The 20,118-nt window shown below is 37.3% G+C and overlaps 2 protein-coding genes and 1 long non-coding RNA gene across 10 annotated transcripts; 1 reads left to right on the top strand and 2 right to left on the bottom strand.

Moving 5' to 3' along the window:
- Positions 1–2,575: 2,575 nt before the first annotated feature.
- Positions 2,576–8,455, top strand: LOC120013052. Of its 7 annotated transcripts, XR_005471346.1 has the most exons (7): positions 2,589–2,667; positions 3,725–4,044; positions 4,779–5,550; positions 5,663–5,759; positions 6,746–6,832; positions 6,990–7,101; positions 7,965–8,455. It is a non-coding gene; the product is annotated as an uncharacterized LOC120013052 (long non-coding RNA). The 7 variants fall into 7 exon arrangements; XR_005471345.1 differs by having other exon boundaries at positions 6,990–8,455; XR_005471344.1 differs by having other exon boundaries at positions 6,746–7,101.
- Positions 8,067–11,462, bottom strand: LOC120013051 (B3 domain-containing protein At2g36080-like). The gene is made up of 3 exons (XM_038864673.1): positions 10,589–11,462; positions 10,035–10,178; positions 8,067–8,642 (listed from the first exon to the last, which is right to left on the bottom strand). Exons 1-2 carry the CDS (start codon positions 11,316–11,318, stop codon positions 10,066–10,068), a joined length of 843 nt encoding a protein of 280 aa, XP_038720601.1. The 5' UTR covers positions 11,319–11,462; the 3' UTR covers positions 8,067–8,642; positions 10,035–10,065.
- A 3,740-nt stretch (positions 11,463–15,202) lies between these two features.
- Positions 15,203–19,527, bottom strand: LOC120013050 (lysosomal Pro-X carboxypeptidase-like). 2 transcript variants are annotated; one of them, XM_038864671.1, is made up of 10 exons: positions 18,886–19,527; positions 18,618–18,807; positions 18,415–18,548; positions 17,679–17,791; positions 17,480–17,603; positions 17,229–17,384; positions 16,228–16,383; positions 16,057–16,136; positions 15,873–15,922; positions 15,203–15,549 (listed from the first exon to the last, which is right to left on the bottom strand). In XM_038864671.1, exons 1-10 carry the CDS (start codon positions 19,261–19,263, stop codon positions 15,422–15,424), a joined length of 1,509 nt encoding a protein of 502 aa, XP_038720599.1. In that variant the 5' UTR covers positions 19,264–19,527; the 3' UTR covers positions 15,203–15,421. The 2 variants fall into 2 exon arrangements, with proteins under 2 accessions (XP_038720599.1, XP_038720600.1); XM_038864672.1 differs by having other exon boundaries at positions 18,618–18,802; positions 18,886–19,159.
- Between the last annotated feature and the right edge of the window lie 591 nt (positions 19,528–20,118).

Genomic DNA, 20,118 nt, shown 5'->3' with positions numbered 1-20,118 from the left:
TGGCCTGGCACAAAATTAAATCACAGTTATTGAATAATTAATAATTTTTCTACAGATAAGTTAAGCAATGGAGAGGGCTGGAACGTTCAGCAGTGGGATACATCAGAGATTTTGAGTGTTTGTTAAACCTGGAAGAGAATCTCCACAATGATGGAATTGATGTTGAAGCAAAGCCAATGGGAGGCAACCAAGTGCTATTAACTTTCAAAGCAAAGGAGGATTTGAAGAGAGCCTTTGCAGATGGGGACTGGCTGGGAGAATGGTTTCGATTTATCAAAGAATGGCATCCTTCAGCAACAAGTAAGGAGAGATATATATGGCTGAGATTCAGAGGGGTGCCGCTAAACGCGTGGATATCCCAAACCACAAGCAAACCTCCTGCTGTTCCAATTGCGCTAATGGCACTCCACTCATAGGAATTATTCCCCCAGCAACTCCTAATTAGCCTATCAGTAAATGTCTCCATCTTTGTCTCTATAACTACTAACAACACAACTTTTTTATCTTGTACCCAACGCCTCACAGCTCTTTTTTTTAGAGGCCTACCCAAACCGCGAACATTCCATGACAAGAAACTAATCATTAATAATTAGTCACCTGTACATGATTTGATACTCACAGAGCTGATTATCCTGTTACTTCCTTGCCCTGCCTGTCTCTTGACTCTAGGATTTCTCTGACAACAATTCCTTCAAGTCGAGACTTTAGTGCCTCGTCATCATCGGCTGGATTTGATAATCCCAATTTACTCCATACCTCCATTGTGGCTTGAGTTTCCTCTATAGACCTGTGTGTAATCTCCTCCCCATTATTATCATGGGGGATAGCGGAATTGGAATTTTCGGATAATGAAGGCGAAGAGTTACTCTGACTTCCATTCTGATTCAATCGCTTTCTATGCTCTCTTTTTTTCATTCTCTGTTCTTCCGCCACTCTTTTGCATTGTTCCAGAAGTGTATATTTGAGCAACACTCGTCGGCTGTAATTTTTCCCCTTTTCCAATCTTCTTTTTTCCAGCGATGCCTCTGTTCGATGAGAATGAAAACCTGGTGGTATATCCCCCTCTGATTCTTCTGCGATCTCCATAATTCTCCTCACATCGCCTTTTTGGGTGCTTGCACTTGCTCCATCTTCTTGCTTTTCTCTTGATTGTAACGCCCCCTTTGTTTGGCCAACATTTCCATTTTTTCCCTGTTCTTTTTCTGATGGTAGTGATGCCCTTATTTGAGAGGGCCCGGATCCACACACAAGCCCATTATTATGTTCTGCTAAATCTATGAGGTTTACATTCTCATTTTCTGGGCTTAAGTTACTTTCTGTATCACCCTGTATGGATAGTCCAGGCCCAGGATTTGCATGGCCCCGATCATCTGTCCTATTTTCCTTCCCCGTATCCATACCCGACAAGTCAGAGTAGTTGTTGGGTGGTGTCTGAAAAGTTTCGAAATTTCCAAAGTTTTGAAATTTCAAAATTTCAAAGTTTCCCTCCTGTTCCTGACCGTTGGCTAATTCACGTGACTGTACTATCCAGCTTACTGTAGGGCTGCCTGGGATGACGTCACAGACCCTCTCCACCGGCACTGGTATCATCTTGGAAGTATCTCCCGTTTGAATCAATTTAGGTGCGTGTTTTCTTCTTTTGTGAGTACACTATCTTGTTGAGGTTAAAGTCTGGGTTTTGGGTTGAAGACCTTCTGTTTTCGCCCTCTTGGGTGGGTGTGTCTTTTCTTCTGTGTGGGTGTGTTTTTGTTTGTGGTTTTAAAAGTCTCTTGTGAGCAGCGGGGTTTGGGGCTGAAGACCTATGTTTTCTTCCCCTTGGGTGTGTGTGTTTTTCTTCTTCTGTGTGTGTGCTCTCTTGATGTGGTTAAGGTCTCCTGTGAGCTGCTGGTGTATGTTTTCTTCTGTCTGTGTGTGTGCCTCTATGGGACAAAAGATGAAATTGATGGGATTAACAGCACTCTTGGAAAGTGGAGATTGTGTCTCAGGAGGTTTTGAAATCTCATGGACCGAGATATACGTATGAAGAAGATATCTCAAAGGATAGTGACCAGCTGTGCTGGTCATCATTCATCATTTGCAGACTTTTATATCTCATATGCAAAAAAGGAGGGCAAACTAATAAGTCTATATGTATACTCATGTACCGAGTCATCTTCACCTTTTTTTTTTTTTTTTTTTTTTTTTTTTTTTTTTTTGTCATATTTTTTTCTTTTATCTTGTATTTTGGATTCTGGTTTTGGGGACTGTCCCTTTTCCTCTGTTTAGGCCATCACCTGAGATGTCCTTTTGTTTTCTCTTTATTTTGTTTTAATATATCGTGGTTTATCAAAAAAAAAAGTTAAGCAATGGAGAAAATTAAGGAAAAAAAAAGAATTATTTTTTTAGTGAATGAACAAATTAAGGAAAACGGTTAAACATTTGTAAAATAAACAAGTCCCTGCCTAATCTAACAGAAGAAAATAGAAAATTGGGCCTTCGTGGACTTTTCTTTGTCGGCCCAGCTTCCCGGGCTCTGGCCCAGTTCAATCAAATGAATAAAAGGCCAACTTCCTGGGCTCGGGTCCGGCTCAATCAAATGAAGAAAAGGAGAGAGCACCGGAAAATAAAATGCAGAGATTCCGCAGTCCCGCGCAACTGCAGCTTTCCCAAGGCGATTTGTTTCCACAGGTACGTCTCTCAGTGTCTCCCTCCTTAATTCCTTCGTTTTCCTTCTTTTCTTCTTCGAGGCTCCATTTGCTTCACCTGGAATTGTTTTGGTTTGGAATGAAATACGGATCGCCAAGGCCGTGACCCTCTCTTTTTGTACTTGTATTTAAATTCGTGCTGCGATTCTGAATTTTGACAGAAGGCAAGAATAATGTACATCTCTTTCTCTGGAAGACTGTTTCGAATGTTGTGTGCTTCTCCTCTGATTACGAACTAATACCCTAAACAGTAGAATTAGGAATCATTTATTCGTATCATATCAAGTTTTTGATTAAAATCAAGAATAGCATTAATTGTCTAACTAGAGAAAGATAGAAGTGCGATGTTTTGACTTCCCGGGAATTAATTACTGTCTGGCCAGTTGGAGTTACAAAATGTGTTCATGTTGTTGTGTTATTGTTTTCATTAGTTTTGCAATAATTTGGAAGCTGAAATGAAGTTTATTGATTATATTTGTTACGATCTTAAAGGGATAGCTTTCCCTTCCTCGCTGCCCAATCCTTACAACATAAAAAAACAACCCAATTTGACTTGGCGTGAGCTCTTCTTAGTAAGCTCTCTATTTCTTTCTATGTGTTTTTGTTCTTGTTTGTTTTGTGCGTTGGTTTGTGGGTTTCATTAGGCTTCCCTCGACTTGATACTAAGCTGAATTGGGATAAAGAAATGTAGGTTTATGTAGTGTTTTAAAAAAAAAAATTCCTGTTATTCTCACTTTCAGGGTTAGTTTTCAGTTTTCACATAATACATAGCAGGTCTGATGAAACAACCACCTTTAGATTGTTTATAAAGCCCCACCAATTCTTTCTTTTTCTTTCTTTGGTTAATTTAAAATTTCCAGATGATTGTGTATTTGCTGATATGCTAGTTTATAGGGGTAAGCTGTATTTTTTTTGGGAATACAATAAGAGCAGATGAAATGCCAGAAAAAAAAGTTAATAAACATGTGTTTGGAAGATGCTCATATTTTTTCCAAGCTTTGGTTTGATGAGTCCTGGATTTTGCTATCTGAACTTGTCAGGTGAATGAATAATTGGAACAAATATTAGAATATCTCTCTCCAATAATAAATATCTCATGCCCCTTACGTAAAACTAAAGGTGTTGAAGGAAGCCTTTACGCTTTATGCAGCAAGCTGGATACGGGACATAGGTCCCGATCTTCGGCCAAGCGATTATAAGAAGGATGATGGGAGCCAAAATATACTTGATGGAGCAGAAAGTGCTACTAAAGAGAAAGAACATTCAGTGCTGGAATCTCTTGGTTGAAAAGCTATATCCTGTGCTTTTTGTTGGCTATTAGTGAACCCAGATTTTTCAGTAAATGGTTTCAAGACATGAGGTATGTCATTAACTCCATTTCATCTCCAAACCAGAGTATTGGGTGAGCAGGTGAAGGGCTTTAGGGTGCATTCATGTTCTGGATTGAGAATTGTATGCGCTTGTTAGAAAATAATAAATAATAAAGAAGATTTCATTTCCATGTTATTTCTGAATAAGTTTCTACTTCGTCTTATGATATGGCTTGTTTTCCAATATTGGCATATTCATTGAGTTCTTAGATCCTTGATTATTTTGGTCATCGATTTCATTGTGGAGGTCATTTCCAAATTTTGATCTGGTTTGGAAGTTATAGAAATGACAAGTAAGAATGTGAGAGGAAAGGAAGAGGGTGTCTAATTGACATCTTGCTGCAAAAGGATACATGGATATGATCTTTTCGTAGAAAATCATAATAGGCTGTCTGTGTAAATTTTGTGTTCCAATTGGAGAAGCATAGTTATTCTGTAATCTATGCTATTCTGGATGACATGTATGAGGATGTTAATAAATGAGCTAATTGATATAAAATATTCAGTCCTCAGGGACATTTTATATATAGATATTCTTCTGTGTATTTTAGAATTTCTTTCAGGGATTTTCTGTGTTTTTGCCAACTAGTTGTGTTGCTCCACCCTTCTTTCTCTTCATCTATGCTGCTTCTCTTCTTTTCATGTTCGAGTTTAATTATTTATTATCTGACTTGGTGACATTTTGTTCATTTCCTATTGGGATAATGGGATGAAAAAACTGAAGCTGTAGCCGCAAAATGAGGTATGGAAAAAATTAAGGCCTGCTTTGCAGCGAGGTTACATGACAAGAGCTTCTGCATATAGAGATGCTCTCAAGAATTTAATCGAAGGATATTAAGGAGTCCGGCAGGTCATGGAGAAGAAGGAAGATGCAAAAAATCATGAAGGAGGCAATGCATCAAAAAAATCAACTTGACTACCTAGTATTCTATGGCGGAATGATGTGTATCCATGTGTCTGGAAGACTGTAGGCTCATCGGATGTACCATCAGCTTTATTTGAGAGAATGACCAGCATGATCGATCAAAGCTGAGGGTTTAACTGTACTTTGAACTGACATCCGAGATATGTACTTGATGATCCTTTGTAAATATAATGTTATTCCCCACTACCCATTTCTAGTGCTGTGGAGTGTTCTTTCCCCACTATCTATTTCATGATTCGAGTTTACTACATCATTGGGTTTTGGTCTTTCTTTATATTAATTACTTTTAATATCTGTTTATTTCCATCAAAACTGAGTTGTGTTTCATGTAGATAGATAATAAAAAAAAAAATGTAATAATTTTGATATAACTGCTGTGTCTATGATGTTTGTTGTTTTGAATGCCTGATAGGTGCTACCAGCAGCTCAATAGTGTGAGTTCGTTTGTAATATGTATTATGTTGTGTTATGGGACAGAAGCAAGAGGTTTCTGGATGGATCCAAATTTAGATCAACTGTCAGTGGTGCTTATGCAAGTCTTTGACATATACTTTGAATGGGGAAAAGCAGCGTAAGCATTAATCTTGTTGAAATTTTTTTTTCGTTCTTTTGTTTTTCCTACTTTTAAACTTCAACCCCCTCTCATGGTCTCTAAGTTGACTCCTGCTTTCTTAATTAAACAGACATACTCATGGAGTTGCAGAAGCCCAAGAAGTTGATGAAATGTTGTCATCATGAATGGAAATTCGGTGGTCCTGCAAAATCTTTATACCATTTTAGGTGGGTTAGTCTTGCATGCACCAATGATTTCAAGTTGTTTTGTTTTATATGGTTCTTATCAGTTTCTTCAGATTATATTAGAGTTGGTCTTCATTTGGTTGAATTACTCATCCTTTTTATTGCTGTGGCTCTTCATGTGGGCCCTGATCCTCAATACATGATCCTTGGGAAACTGATTGGCTGAAATTTTTTTTAGGCTACAAGATGCTCCATGGCAATATTTTTAGTTGGAGAGCATATATGTGGCAGACAATTTGGGTAATCAACACATGGTTGGATATGTGCATTACATAGTGCGCAATGAGCCAATGAGAGATGATTAGATTGAGAATATGCCTTTAATCTTTGGCTTCTACTATTGGCTCAGAAGCATACTTTTCAGTTGACTGCATAGGAGCAACAAAAGCATGCATGCATGATTATGAAGAGAGTTATTGTCAAACACCAGTAGCTCTTCCTATATTGAGGAAGAGGTACTGTCACTGGGGTTTGTTTATTGGCTTATCTTTCAATTGATATCAGTTGCTGACTGGGTTTTGCTGCAGTCTTTTCAAGCACATTGGCCTTGCTTCAAGTGTTCTGTGGACTTGATATATTAAAGTTCATCCTTTGTATCTATGGACTAAATAGTCTTAAATCTATGCATGTATTTGGTTGACCCTTGGCCACAAGAAATCAAGTTTCATCTTGTCTTGCTAGGATATTCATATTTTCCTGATAGTAGTTGTACTTTTGCTTCCAAAAGGGATGATTGGATAATTCTTTAGCGATTAATCTATCCAATTGTGTCTCGGAAAACTTGGGACTAATAGCTTCTTTATTGTTAAAATTTATAATGTTCTGAAATTTGAGGTTGGCATTAAATTTCTTTTCTGCTTCCTATAGATCTCAATGATGTTATTGTCTATCTCAACTTCATTGTACGTTTATATTCCTCATCAGGTTTTAATCACCAAGGGGTGTAATGTTCTATGCTTCTTTTGCAGTTGCAAGTGAAAGTAAAAGTGATGTTGACCCACAAGCAAAAGGCCTGATGAGAGGAAAGTGAAGTGGGATAAAGAAAAACTCACAAGGTCTTTCTACATTTTCTACTATTCTTAGTCGTTGCATGATTAGATAATCCTTGCAGCACAAACCCATAACAGCGGAGGCCATTTGTTCTCTCCATTAATTGGCCACTTCTTGACGGGCAACTATAACAAACACATCTGGGGGCCCTCCCACTTGCAGAGCCACTAAACATTGGATTCTATCACGAGCGAAGGTCAAAGGGTTATCTTCCATGTCTCGATCTTTATGGGCCCTGATAATCACTTGACACTGTATTTGATTATTTGCTCAGGTGATGTACACATCTTTGTTTCTAAATTTACCTACCTGTACTGTTGAATTTCATTAATTCACTTTTAAGTTGTTCTTTAGATTGGGTGGGTGTAGAATAAAATCCTGTAGGCAGCAGTGCACTCTTGTATGTTTATTTTCTCAGCAAAGATCATTGAAAGTTGTGGAGGAAGTATATGTTGCTGAAAGCCTGAAACATGATAGTTTACAGTTTGAAGTTGAGGGGCATGATACAGCCTAAAAATGCTTCTTCCACCTATTATTTTTAGTCTATTAGATTAGCATCTTGGTATTATATGAATGCAATCAGTTCATCTTGCAACTGCCTTTTCACGGATTTGCTGGCACAGTTAACGACGTAGGAAAGATTGCACACTTTTGACTAAGTAGTAGTTCCTGACTAGATGCCTGCTTGTTTGAAATTAGGATTTTGAATTTAGAGAGCTTGAAGTGAAAGTCTACCTTGACTGTTGGTAGTCTCTTTTGCAAAATAAAGTGGAACTTTTGAGAGGTATATTTAGGTTGGAGCAACATGAATTAGTTGGTGTAGGTTGAAGTGGAATGCACTATATCTTTCATGCATGCGTGATGTTATGAGGGCATGTATAGGTGCGAGGATCCTCTCATGGGGATTTTGATGTTGGGTTTTCTCTTGTTGCCAAAGACACCAGAGCCAGTCAAATGCCACTGGAACCTTTGTGGCAGAGATAACTTTTAGTCAAATAGATTCACATGCCAAATGGTGATAAAGAACGTTTTCAGGCGAGCATACCATGTAATGCAATTTTAAGGTCATCATAATAATGTCTGTTGCTGATTTTTCTTGACTTTCAGTTGTCTGATTTTATATGCTTTAATGTGCAGGTGCCTAAGACAATGAAGATCCCTATGAACCCCATCATCATCATCAACAAAATAAGTCTTTTTTTCTATTTGGTTGACAATTAAAATTACAAAGTAGATTAACTGAAGCTTCAAGCTGCTTTTTCCTTTCACTGCAGGGGAAAGTGGAGCATCAAAATCAGATTGGCTACATATGGACAAAGGTTATTAGGTAAATGTGGAGTGGAGTGGAGGGAGGAGTGGGCTAATACTACTACTACTACTACTACTACTACTCTTTGGGCTGTCATACATATATCATCCATCTATTCAACAGTACACCAACTCCCCCACCACCACTACAAAAGAACCATTATTATGGAAAATCTTCAGGGAGAGGAGAATCTCAACAGGGGCAGCAAATAGATTCCTTTCAGAAAATTTTCCAACATCTTAAAAGTCTCATGTGCTGACGTCACTTGGGTCCCACTTTCCATCCCTTTCCTTCTGTGCTCTCTATACCTTCCCACTTCAACCTCCAATTTGCTTCCCCTTTCTTCTACTATTTTTTTTTTAAAACATTTTAAAGTTGTGGGGGAACTGAAAATCAGGGATTTTGTTTTTTAAATATATTTTTTTTTTGGAAGTGGGTTTTTAATTTGAAGTCAAATCCAGGACGTCACATCATCAGATCTTATCATCTGGGAAGAAAGTGATATCCTGTGACAATCACAAACACTGTAATTATCAGTACTTTGATTTCATCAAACAAAAATTCAAAAGGAATACTTTGTGCCAAACTAGCATGACTAAATGACCCATCAATTGGAGGCTTATATTGATTGCAACCAGGAGTTGGCACTCTCATGACATCTAGTTAGTTGGCTGAGAAGAAAAACACATGGTTGATAGCTAAAGTTAAAGGCAATGCAAGCCACGAAAATGGTCCCCCCATCCCAACAAATTGACCACAATCATGTGCAACAACTATAATAATGCACACAATTCAACACCGACCTGGTCTGGTCTGTATTGGGTTAGTCGTGCTTAGTCGGTTTGGTTTGGCGTGCCTTGATTGATTCAACTCTAGACGGAAAACCAAAAAAAAAAAGTCTTTTATTGCGGTGTCTAAACTCTTAAAGTAGTTGGTCCTCCCAAAATAGTTGTAAAATCCAACACCTGAATAGTGTTATTACCAAATCCTGGTCTGACCATAAACACAAGTAAACAAATCATGTTACCGACAATAATCAAAAACCCATTATGTTCATCAATCACTTACTAATAGTGCTAGATAACCCATATAATGGTAACCAAGGGAGTCAAAGTCTCTTAAACGAAATTTTAAAAGGTTTTAACTATCTAAATACATGTTAGATTTTAAAAAAAAATTACATAATCAGAATCAACACATAAAACTATTTCTAACAATATCCATTGTTAATGAGTTTTATCGGATAAATCTTAATTCCATTATTTTTTTCAATAGAATTTCAAAAATAAATGAATTCAGAACTAAAATAATAAATTATATACTGTACTTTAAAAAACAATAGAATCTATATTAAAACAATAAATTTTGGACAATGAATTTTAAGATAAAAGAGTGGAAATAAAATTATTTCATTGATCAAATAAATAGAATAAACATGTTGGCTCCCATGAGCTATCAAACTGATGGGCTACATGTCATTTTTGATCACTTATAACTTATATTAAAGTTAAGGGCTCTGTAATAAAAGTCACCATAGTTTTAATCACAAACGTCCATTCTGTATATCAGTGGAGTCAATACAATTTTTTGAATTTGATATCTGTCATTAAAACTGCATTGCATTGCCCTCATCCGCTCCGCTTATATTACCCACACATCACAATTTAGGTACGTGAGACAAGAAAAATGTTGTCCCCCTTCATTTTATTTCTATGTAATCAAATTTAGACGTGGGTGCTTGCTTATTTTACATAGTAATTCTTAATCAATCAAAAAGCAACTTTTCTTTCAATAATACAAAATCCAGTTTTCTAAACGATGTTAGCCTACTTTGAACACAGACCGTCTCACTGTAAGAAACAAAAACGAAGACTTGCTATAAGCCTATAATAGCTTACCATGTAATTGAGAAGATTTGGAGAGGAATCACTATGGGCTTGAACCTCCTGGCTCGTCAGGCTCGCACTCTAGGTTAACCCCAAACAGCCTCACCTGCCTCTTTGAGTTCACCACCGCCGGTGTTTGGTTCTGCCCAATAGTCCCTGAAATACCCAAAATCACTTTGCACGTTCAAGCAATGTAAGACGTCAAACAAACCCTAATTCCTGTATTTAATTCTCTCCAAACCAACCAAAACAAGGGCGTGTGTATCACGCTCCGACAGCAATCGGCATTTCTCCAAACTAATTGCAGAGTGATTTTCACATACGTTGATGCAAGTAATGAAACAGATTATGTAACCGACTGAACAAATTTTGGGGGAAAAGGAGAGCGAAGAAGATAAAGATACCAACAGTTTAGAATCTCATGTATTACGACAGTTGAACGCACAAGATTCAAGTGAATTCGTGGACTCTACATATTATACGCATAAAATCATGTGCGTAATAGCAAACTGCTGGGATCCCTGCCGTAACTGAAAAGAGAGACCGTGAAGAGAGAATGGAACTACCTGGTCCAGGTTCATGATTACGGTGAGGTTGATATGGCGCAACATGAAGACCATGATGATGCGTAGGAGGATAAGATTGCCCTAAATAAGATCCTCTGCTACTCCACCCATGACTAGTACTACCGTGCACATCATGATCATCACCACCACCACGCCGCCTCCACCCAATAAACAACCTGTCAGTGTCGGTGCGTTGCCGTTCGAAAAAAACGACGTCGCCAGCATCTAGTTTCTTCTCCTTCACGTACCGACTCCAGCCTTTAGTCAACACGTAGCTTTGACTGCTGTTCCAATACGAGTACCTGAACCTCCAAAACTTGCCTGACTCGTCCTCGAAACTCAGTAGCAAACCTTTCTCAACCGAGTCACCATCTCCGAGTGGGAAATAATTCTCCGCGTGTTGCTTGGGAATCACCAGTCGGTTCAGCTTGCCCACGTCGCTCGGTGTCAACGGTTTCTCGAACATCGCTTCCTTCTCAACAACCGCAACCGCCCCTTCGCCGCGGTTTGATGTTTGGATTTCGCTGTTCGCGTCCGTTGCCTCTTCTTCGTCTTCTTGATTTAGATTGAACCAGGGTTGGGGCTGGTCGTAAAATTGGGCGGCCCAATTAGGAGTACTATTGTGTGGTAATTTAGAAGGAGAGGAGGAGTCCATGATAGGCTTGTTTTGCTGTTGTTGTGAAAAGCAGAATGTCTTTGGAAGGTCAGTGGAGAAGTGATTTATGGACATTTTGGTTTGTGGACTGTGGAGGAGAAGGGAAGAGGGGTGGGTGTGTGTGTGATATGATTATGGGATTGATGTGGAAACCGTGGACTACTATTGGATGTAGCTAGCGAGATATGACAATGATAGAGCGTGTGGGGTGTGTGTGAGAAAGGGAGAGACTGTAAGTACGAGAGTACTTTAAGGTTTTTTGTGATGAAAAAAAAGTCGATCATTATATATATAATCAGTGTAATTTTGTTGATATTTTCGAGTTTTTTTTCACATATTGAGGATGAGGTGATGGTAAAATCGAAAAGTGTGCTCACATGTTCATTTTTGACCCAATTTATATTGTCGTTGAGTAAAAAATTTCGCGCGTCCTTTTATGTACAAATCAAAGTCCCATATCAATTAGACATGAAAAAGATAGTGGATCTAAAAATGTGGAGATATGTGAGGTCTATAATTCCAACAAATGGTATTGGAGTTGGATCCCAAACTTAACTGTGTAAATGAAATCCTCATATGACGAATGAAGGAGGTGGGTCCCTGTTAGTTCGCAATGGATATGTGTTTGAGTTCGAGATAGGTGGTAGTGCTTTGGTGCTTAATTCGCATAAGGCATGTCTCCCAACATAGAAAATGGTAATGCTTTGGTGCTTCGCGCAAGGCGTGTCTCCCAATGTAATAAAATATAGTTGATCTAGATAGAGTAAGCTATCGAGGAAGGTGGTGCTCTTGTCCTTCACATAACGTGTGTGCCTCCAACGTGGTGAATATGAGTAGTTAATCTCGATAGATGGATAGATGTCGCTTGAGTGAAGGCTCGAACTGTGAGAAATGGTGTGATCCTTAGTTCGAGGAAATGATTTTTAGGTGTAAACCAAAGTCTCATATAAGCTAAACATGAGAAAGATGGTGAATTCAAAAGTACGAAGATATGTACAATCATAGTCTTAACACATATGGGTTTGACATCCAGAATTTATATTCATATCGAATGTTTAAAGGGTAAATTTATATGGTGAGAATTAAAATTACTGAAGTAGACCACATGTAGGTAGCTTGGCGTGATAAAATCTTGAAAAAGAAAACCAATTAAGGAACAAACCAATGTTACTATATTGTCAAACATATAATAGGGTGGGACCAACAACGTTTATATTTAATAATAATCCAGTCTCATCATGCGGCTGTTAATGCTTCACGTTTAACATCTCTAACGTTTTACTCCAATTATGACCTGATGGGTATCAGGGGCGGTTACAATGACCGCCATTGGATCATGCTAAATGACATCAGATAGATTGTCATTTTTCAATTTAAATTTTTTTTAGATAATTTTGTGTTCGCCTTTTATGAAAAATGACAGGTAGTTCATCAGTTTAATAGTCCACAGATGCTCAACTGATTTATTTCGTTGATTTAATCAATGAAATAACTTTATTCAAATGTTTTATCCTAAAACTTATCATTCAAAATTTATTATTTTAATATAAATTCTATTGTTTTTTAAATCACATTCTAGAATTCATTGTTTTAGTTTTTGAATTCATTGTGTTTTTGGAATTCTATTGAAAAAAATAATGGAATTCAGATTTATCAGATGAAACTCATCAACAATGGATCTTATTAAAAAGAGTTTGATGTACTGATTCTGAATATGCAATTTTTTTATTAAAAAAAAGTTTTAAAATTACATTTAATAGTTTGAACTCGCATGAACTACGTAGTATTATTGTTATGCTTTTAAAGGGTAAAATAGTCTCTCCATCCACTAACTCTCTCTATCTTTCTCTTATGACGGTGAAGCACAGTTGAAATTGGGGGAAAGAACTATGGGGGAAGGAGTGGCCATTCCTAGTCTTAAAATTAAGAGAGATGAAGGAAATTCTGGAGAAAATATTTGCAGTTGCAGATGATGACTTTGCCTTTCCAATGACCAGGGAGAAAGACAGAGGAGATGAGATAAGATTTGTACAATTGGAACCCTTTTTTTTTCTTTTTTGTCTTTTTTATCAGTCGTGTCTGAATCCTCTCCCCACACTCAAATCTCTCTGTCTATCTCTCTCTCTCATTAGTCATAAAAAAACTCATACTTCACTAAAGTCTCTCTCTGGGTGTGTCTCTCATATTAATTTATTGTTCTATCATGACTATTAGATATGTCTTTTTCTATGAGTTTCAGACAAAACCCACCTCAATTTCCAGGTAGATTCAGACACCACCTCCCCTTTTCATCATCCCTAAAAAAATGTTGGACTAGCGGTTCAATTTTTATAAAGTACATGTTGGGAACACATAATTCATTGTCTAATACAAACAACATGTTTGTGTCATCTAGTATATTAAATTATTGCACACATTAGTGCAGTTCATTGTAGTGTGCCCTGCAATACAAGTCACTACAGTGATCATAACAGAAATCTAATTTATTTATCAATTTTAAGAAATTGTATGAACCCTGTATTGATAAACAGATTGAAGGTCTATAATTAAAATTGTAGTCACCGCTTCTACTGCATATAAATCTTTTTTAATACACGAAACCTGAAAATTTTTTATAAGTTTTCTGAAAGATGTTGGTTGGCCAAGTAAGGGAATCCTTGACCATAAAGACTTTGTCATGTAATTCGTGGAGGGTTTTGTGACATGAAAAATCATATTTTTTTTATTACACACGGAGTGAGGAGGATGAGGAGGAGAACAAGACAGGCATGCAGATTTTATATTTAAGGAAAATCAGAGACTGACCAAAGATATGTATTATGTGATGTTACAGAACACTAAACATTAAAAGAATTGCCTGATCTGGGGGGTGGTTAGTTTCTTCAATTCCCAAGCAAAACCCATCTGTCTTCTATCGACTTATTCTTCACTACAGTCCATGACTCTTTTTGCATCAAATAGTGTACAAAAAATGCAGCAAAGACTTAGACCAAGGACAATGTACAATGCATCATCTTACACCTTGATTCGTATCTCTTCATATTCCCTACAATAATTATTATATTAATCTAATCAAACAATTTCCCAATGCACGCAAGTCTATCAGTATCAACGTCACATTCACTGCCTGAGTTTTATGACTTTGAAAATTCCACTTTTTAATACCCAAATAAAAAAATATAAAATTTGTATGTATATATGGCTATATGCAGTACTAGAAGCCACGTCTCCTCTTTTTTTCCGGCTGTCTTGGCTTGCCTGTAAATGGCTACACGAAATTAATTTGCCATCAGAAGGCGTGCATGGGCTCTCTTCATTCTTCACAGACCTGGGCCCACCAGATAAATATATATATATATATTTCTCTTTGGCCTTTCTGGAGGTGGGCCCACCGTGATCAAACAAAAACCCATATTTCCTTTCCCGGGCCTTGCTTGCTGTTAATGGCTATCAAGCAATTTGCATGCTTTACTTGGAATGATTGACCGACCTAACCATCTTTCAACTTCAATTTTGATGGCTACATATAATCAAATCATATATTATTACTCTTCTTTATTATTATCTATTTGAATTCTGACATACCTCCTTATTGGGAACAATATATAGTTTGCGTACAAGTTTTGTTTTGTTTCCTTTTGTTCTATATTTGTGTTGTTTATATGAAAAGCTCATTTGGAGGCTATTTAAGGCAGTTCAAGCTTACAAAAGGTCGAACACTTTGCCAAGTCTAGTTTTATTTGGTAATCATTCATACTAGTCAAAATTCAAGACGCAACTTGGGTATATTCAATAAATAATTGCACGATTGTGGTCACATTGTGTTTTCGCCTGACTTACCATATCATCATATGAACAAATTTTGTGCGCTCAGCTTTGACGATCATAATTTTTATTCTTATCGAATGTTCAAATGAAAAACTTGTATGATAACGTTATCGGTTAAAAAAAATTGTATATATTTATGATTTGATTTGGATTGAAAAGGCAAATACGGCACACAAGAAAATTAAATGTATGTTTAATCCTTTTGCGTGGCTTCACATAACTAGACCGGAGGTTTTATCATAGTGAGCAGAATCAAATGGACCCATAATAGGCCGAGGAGTTTAAGGTATTGAAAACACAAGGGACGTAAAGTGAGCCCAATCGAATGGGCCATACCAGGCCCAGGAATTCTATGTGGACAGGTCTTGGTAGTACTGTGAGATCCACTGGGAAATGATGTGGATCTCTCTTTTCCTCACATCTTGAAGCCATTTGGGATCTTCACTTGTTGAAAATCTGAGGTCTACATGGTGAGCTCCTGTAAAGTAAAAACATGTTCAAGATGATATAATTGATATTAAAGACTTAATTTCCTACTATAATTAAAGCTCAAAAAGAATAACAATAAATCAGATTTTAAAGCAATTTAGTATATTTGTAACGAAAATGCTAAGGACAACAACAACAAAAATTTGTTCCAATAATTACAAATGTTTAGGTGGACGTACATGATCCATATGAAATCGTGGGTCCTGCATGATTTATATGAAATCACGTACGTCCATCTCTGTATTTGAGATAATTGCGAGAAAAATCACAGGATATGTAAAACTGATGTATTTTGAAATTTGATTAGCTAACCTCGTTCTGCAACAATGGCAACTAAGCTCTTGGATATACTCTTCAGTACCCTGCCACATTAACCCAAAAATAAATAAATAAACATACACATTGAGATTTGAGAGAGACAATTAACTACATTGTATTTAACAAATATATGGATTTAATTAATTAATCAATTAATTAAAGGTGAGTGAGATGATACCCTCCACCACTCCAAGGGTCTCTCAAGCCATTGAAGAAGATAATATTGCTTCCAAACCTTTTCAAAACATTCTCAATTCTCTGTCCAAAGTAAGGTGCAAAATTAAAAAATTAATTCTCAACCCTTGTTATATTTTATAATTTGACTAATTAACATCATATTACTACTCACATGGCCACCAAATTCAGTGGTAATCCAGTTGGGTCTGGGCTCAACGTTAAATGCCATTTTGCAGAAACTGGCTCTGCCTTCGAAGCTCCATTCAGATGCTGGAAATATGCTCTCTTCATTGTTACCCCCTGTTGGCAATACCATCTCTGTACATGCCTGCATAAATTATATATATTATCTCCGGTTGGACCCATCGACTAGTTATCCGTGATAATTAAGGCTAATTGGGTAGCTAGATAAACTTGTTTTTATTTCACCAATAAGAAGGGCCACACAAGAAATAAGAATGATTGTTGAGATCTACATAAGATTTTTTTACCAATTTTAACTCTTAAAGGGTACTGAGGGCTAATGATCAATAATGACCCAGCTTTTGCATGCGAGTAGCATGCGGTCTCCGAAACTCAATCACTTGAATTATAATATAGTGGTGAATTTCTTTGGGGTCAAATTATATGGATTCGAAAAGATCAACTTGTGTCATGAGTTGGGCTTTTTTTTTGATAAAGCTCATGAATTAGGTTTTGACTCAACTTACCCTATCATCTGGTGAGAAGCTTTTGTGTACAATCCAAGTATGCCTATATCAAATTTTCAAATGGCAAAAATTTCTATGATATTTTTCTCGATTACCAAATAAAAGTGTCTCTGGACACTCTCCTAACATTTTCTACATTGGCTAATATTATTTACTGATTAATCCGTGCATGTGTTTTGATTACAGTTAATTCAAGCCTTTATTGCTTTATTGCCTTGTGAAGATACACTTTATGCTTAATAAAGTAATTTTTCATGATCTTAGGATGAAAAAAAAGTTACTTTTTCATGAAGCGTGCGTTGCTTTATTCGATACCCGTGTCTTCTAAAAAAAAAAAAGATTCGATACCCACGTTGAATTGGGCCAGGTGAGGTACGCCAACTTCAGCCCAACCCAGACTAAACATAGCCCATTAATAGAGGGCCCAAAACAGAGAAGTGAGGGGACTACACTAAAAATGTACCTGCCACGTCCATCCTCCGAGTCCATGAGGATCAGAATCATCGTAGAAATCGAAACACGTGGCGTCTCCACTGTAGTTGTAGTACACACTCGCTGCACCGTATAACTTAGCAAACGTGTCATTCCCTGTCGCCGGATCATCGATCGCCTTACACATCTGCATCGTTAAAATTTCACCCTGTCATCCTCGACTAGAAAGAGTACAGCTTCTCAACAATCGGCCAATGCCCATGTAATTGAAAATTCAAATACCTGTTTGACTGGGTGAGCTGGCAAGGGATTCAAGAAATTTGAAGGAGTTGGGTAATCAGTCATGGCTGTGTAAACAAATGCAGTCTCAAGCCAACCTGCAAGAGCACCTGCACTAATGTGGTTCCTGCACACATATGCAACAGAGTACAAATAAGCCACACAACATAAATTTAAATAGAATCAAAATATAGGGTCTTACTTGCATGGTCTGAATGATTTTCTGAGTGTATCTAGCCCTCCTTGTTTATTTGCAATATCTTCAATCAATTGCCATGACCCTTTAATCACTTTGTAGCAATTCTCACTCTCACTCTGCCCACAACAATACAAATTTATGTTAAAACACATTTGAAACAATGATGCTAAGAGTAAAATCCATAACTCAACCGAGTGATTTATAAATAAAGCTCATATATTCTCAAATTGAAGATGCGTTTTCTAGACTTCAATACCAACGACGATGGTCCATGATGAACAAATTTGTGCAGACTCGTGACTTAGAGCAGACAATATTTTTAATATGTTTATGCTGAGAATTTCAACATGATATCGAAGTAAAGTCTCAGTCTAGTTGAATGACCAAACGAAACTCTACATGTTCACTTGTTGGGTCTAACATAACTCAATAAGTGCGGGAGAGTGTCAAGACTAAAGTTCCATATTGGTCTAGCATAACTCAACCGAGATGACATGTTTTCTAGGCCTAAATATTATTGACGATAGTTTATAAAAAACAAATCCGTATAGGTTCATGATCCATAATAAATGATATATTCAATGTGTTTCGACGGAGAATTTCAATAAATGATATATAATAGGACTCTAGTGCACACGCATGTGACATTGTGACCCTATCTTCATCTCTAATGTCTCTTAGCACATGAAGAGCTATTATATATGGACAAAAGCACACAGAGAGAGTGACGAAAAGGTACTCTGAAATCTCGAGTGATGATATTGTTGAAACTGTATGGGGATGTTATGTCTTCAAAGTTGAGGATTGGAGCAGAAGATGCCAAGGATCCAATCGTAATGTGTGGATACTTCAATCTAAACCAAGCTGCCAGCACTGCAACACACAACAGACACTCAGTTTCATGTAAAAAAAAGTAATGATTGTTAATATATTTTTTCTTACTTCCTCCATAGGATCCTCCAAAAGTGACCACGGGGGATTCAGTTGCCGACAAGTTCTTCTTGAGATCGAGAATCAGAGTTGCATAATCTGCCAAAGCCTGTGTAGAGCTCAAAAATCCAAGCGTACTTGAATTGCTATAAGCCACATCTTTGTCGCCGTGAAAGGGTTTTGATTTCCCATAGAACCTATGCTGCAAAAAAACCCAATTAAATTAATCAGAACCAGAACTGATTTTGACTCTCTCTCTCTCTCTCTCTAATTTTAGTACCTCAATGAAGACAAGGAGAGCCTTGAAGTGGGGAGCAATGTCATACATAAACCCAGTGTTTTGCGCAAACCATTCAATGTCTCCTTCATTTCCAGTGTACACAAAGATTGGAGAACTATGAGAACCCCAATTAGTGTCATTGATCAAGTACCTCTGTTGGAAAGTGTGGTAGCTCTGTGGGTTGAAATTGAAGTGGTCAAGTGATTGAGTGAAATACTTGGTTTTGTAGAGCCCATTTGGGGTAGAAACAGAGAGTTGCTCTGGCTGAACAATTGGAGAAGGAAATCTAGGTGTATTAATCTTGGCCAATGAAACAGCACCACCAGACAAGAAGAGAGAAAACCATAAACAAATAAACCCAATAGCTTCTCTTTTCATGACTGTGGATTCTCTGCAGAGAGAGAGAGAGAGAGAGAGAAGAAAACAGAGGTGCTTGGGTTTGATTCGAAATAGGAGAAGAAAAGATGGGAATCCCAAAAGTCTACAACTTCGAACAGATTGGCTTAAATCGAGATAAACGTCTTAAGAACATTGTTTAGTGGGAGGTGTCATTATGGGTCTTGAAAAATACTAAGATAATTTTGACTGGATGACACATGAGCTGGCTTCTCTTGTTGAGTACGAAGCAACCCATGCTTTGATGGATTTTCAAAGCTAGAGAACAAAGATTGACAGAAATCATAGCGATTGTTACAGAGTGGGTGTTACGTCAATTGATAATTGCTATATTGCACTAAGTGGATTGACTCATTCTGCAGCTCTAGAGTAAGCCAAATCAAGAGTCTTCTTTGTTTTTCTTCTTGTCTTGGGTGTGGATGTGGTTCATGTTTATCTTCTATTCATTTATGCATTTGTGGGTGAATAAATAGACTGCAACGAGTACTACAAGTCATCCTCTGTCACACCACACAATTAAGCAGACAATAACAGGTCCTGTAATCCATAGAAGATTGATATTTAGTATTATGGATTCTAAACTTGTATTAGCTAGGTTGGGACCCAAACCCACACTAATTAACTTCCTTAATATATGTGTGTCACTATTCGTATGTAGGGAATACTCTATTTTCAACACAAGTGGTTATGGACATTGAGGTTTGTTCACCAAAGTATGGCCAATATTAAAGATTCCGTTTTGTCTTTGTTTATGTTGAAAGCTGCAACAACAATAGTGAACCACTAAGAGAAATATTTTTGTGGTCACATGTTGGTTTCCTATTGTTAGGTGGGAGA

This window comes from Tripterygium wilfordii, chromosome 13 (assembly GCF_013401445.1).
Source record: "Tripterygium wilfordii isolate XIE 37 chromosome 13, ASM1340144v1, whole genome shotgun sequence".
Lineage (NCBI taxonomy): Eukaryota > Viridiplantae > Streptophyta > Magnoliopsida > Celastrales > Celastraceae > Tripterygium > Tripterygium wilfordii.
This window is presented reverse-complemented; position numbering and strand designations above follow the sequence as displayed.

Excerpts from the sequence above, each read along its gene's own strand:
- LOC120013051 (XM_038864673.1), bottom strand. The coding sequence starts at position 11,318 with ATGTCCATAAATCACTTCTCCACTGACCTTCCAAAGACATTCTGCTTT. Across the intron at positions 10,179-10,588 it reads TAATCATGAACCTGGACCAG|GGACTATTGGGCAGAACCAA; the intron begins GTAGTTCCATTC and ends TGGGTATTTCAG.
- LOC120013050 (XM_038864671.1), bottom strand. The coding sequence starts at position 19,263 with ATGAAAAGAGAAGCTATTGGGTTTATTTGTTTATGGTTTTCTCTCTTC. Across the intron at positions 18,808-18,885 it reads CTCTCCTTGTCTTCATTGAG|CATAGGTTCTATGGGAAATC; the intron begins GTACTAAAATTA and ends GTTTTTTTGCAG. Across the intron at positions 17,604-17,678 it reads AAATCATTCAGACCATGCAA|GAACCACATTAGTGCAGGTG; the intron begins GTAAGACCCTAT and ends ATATGTGTGCAG.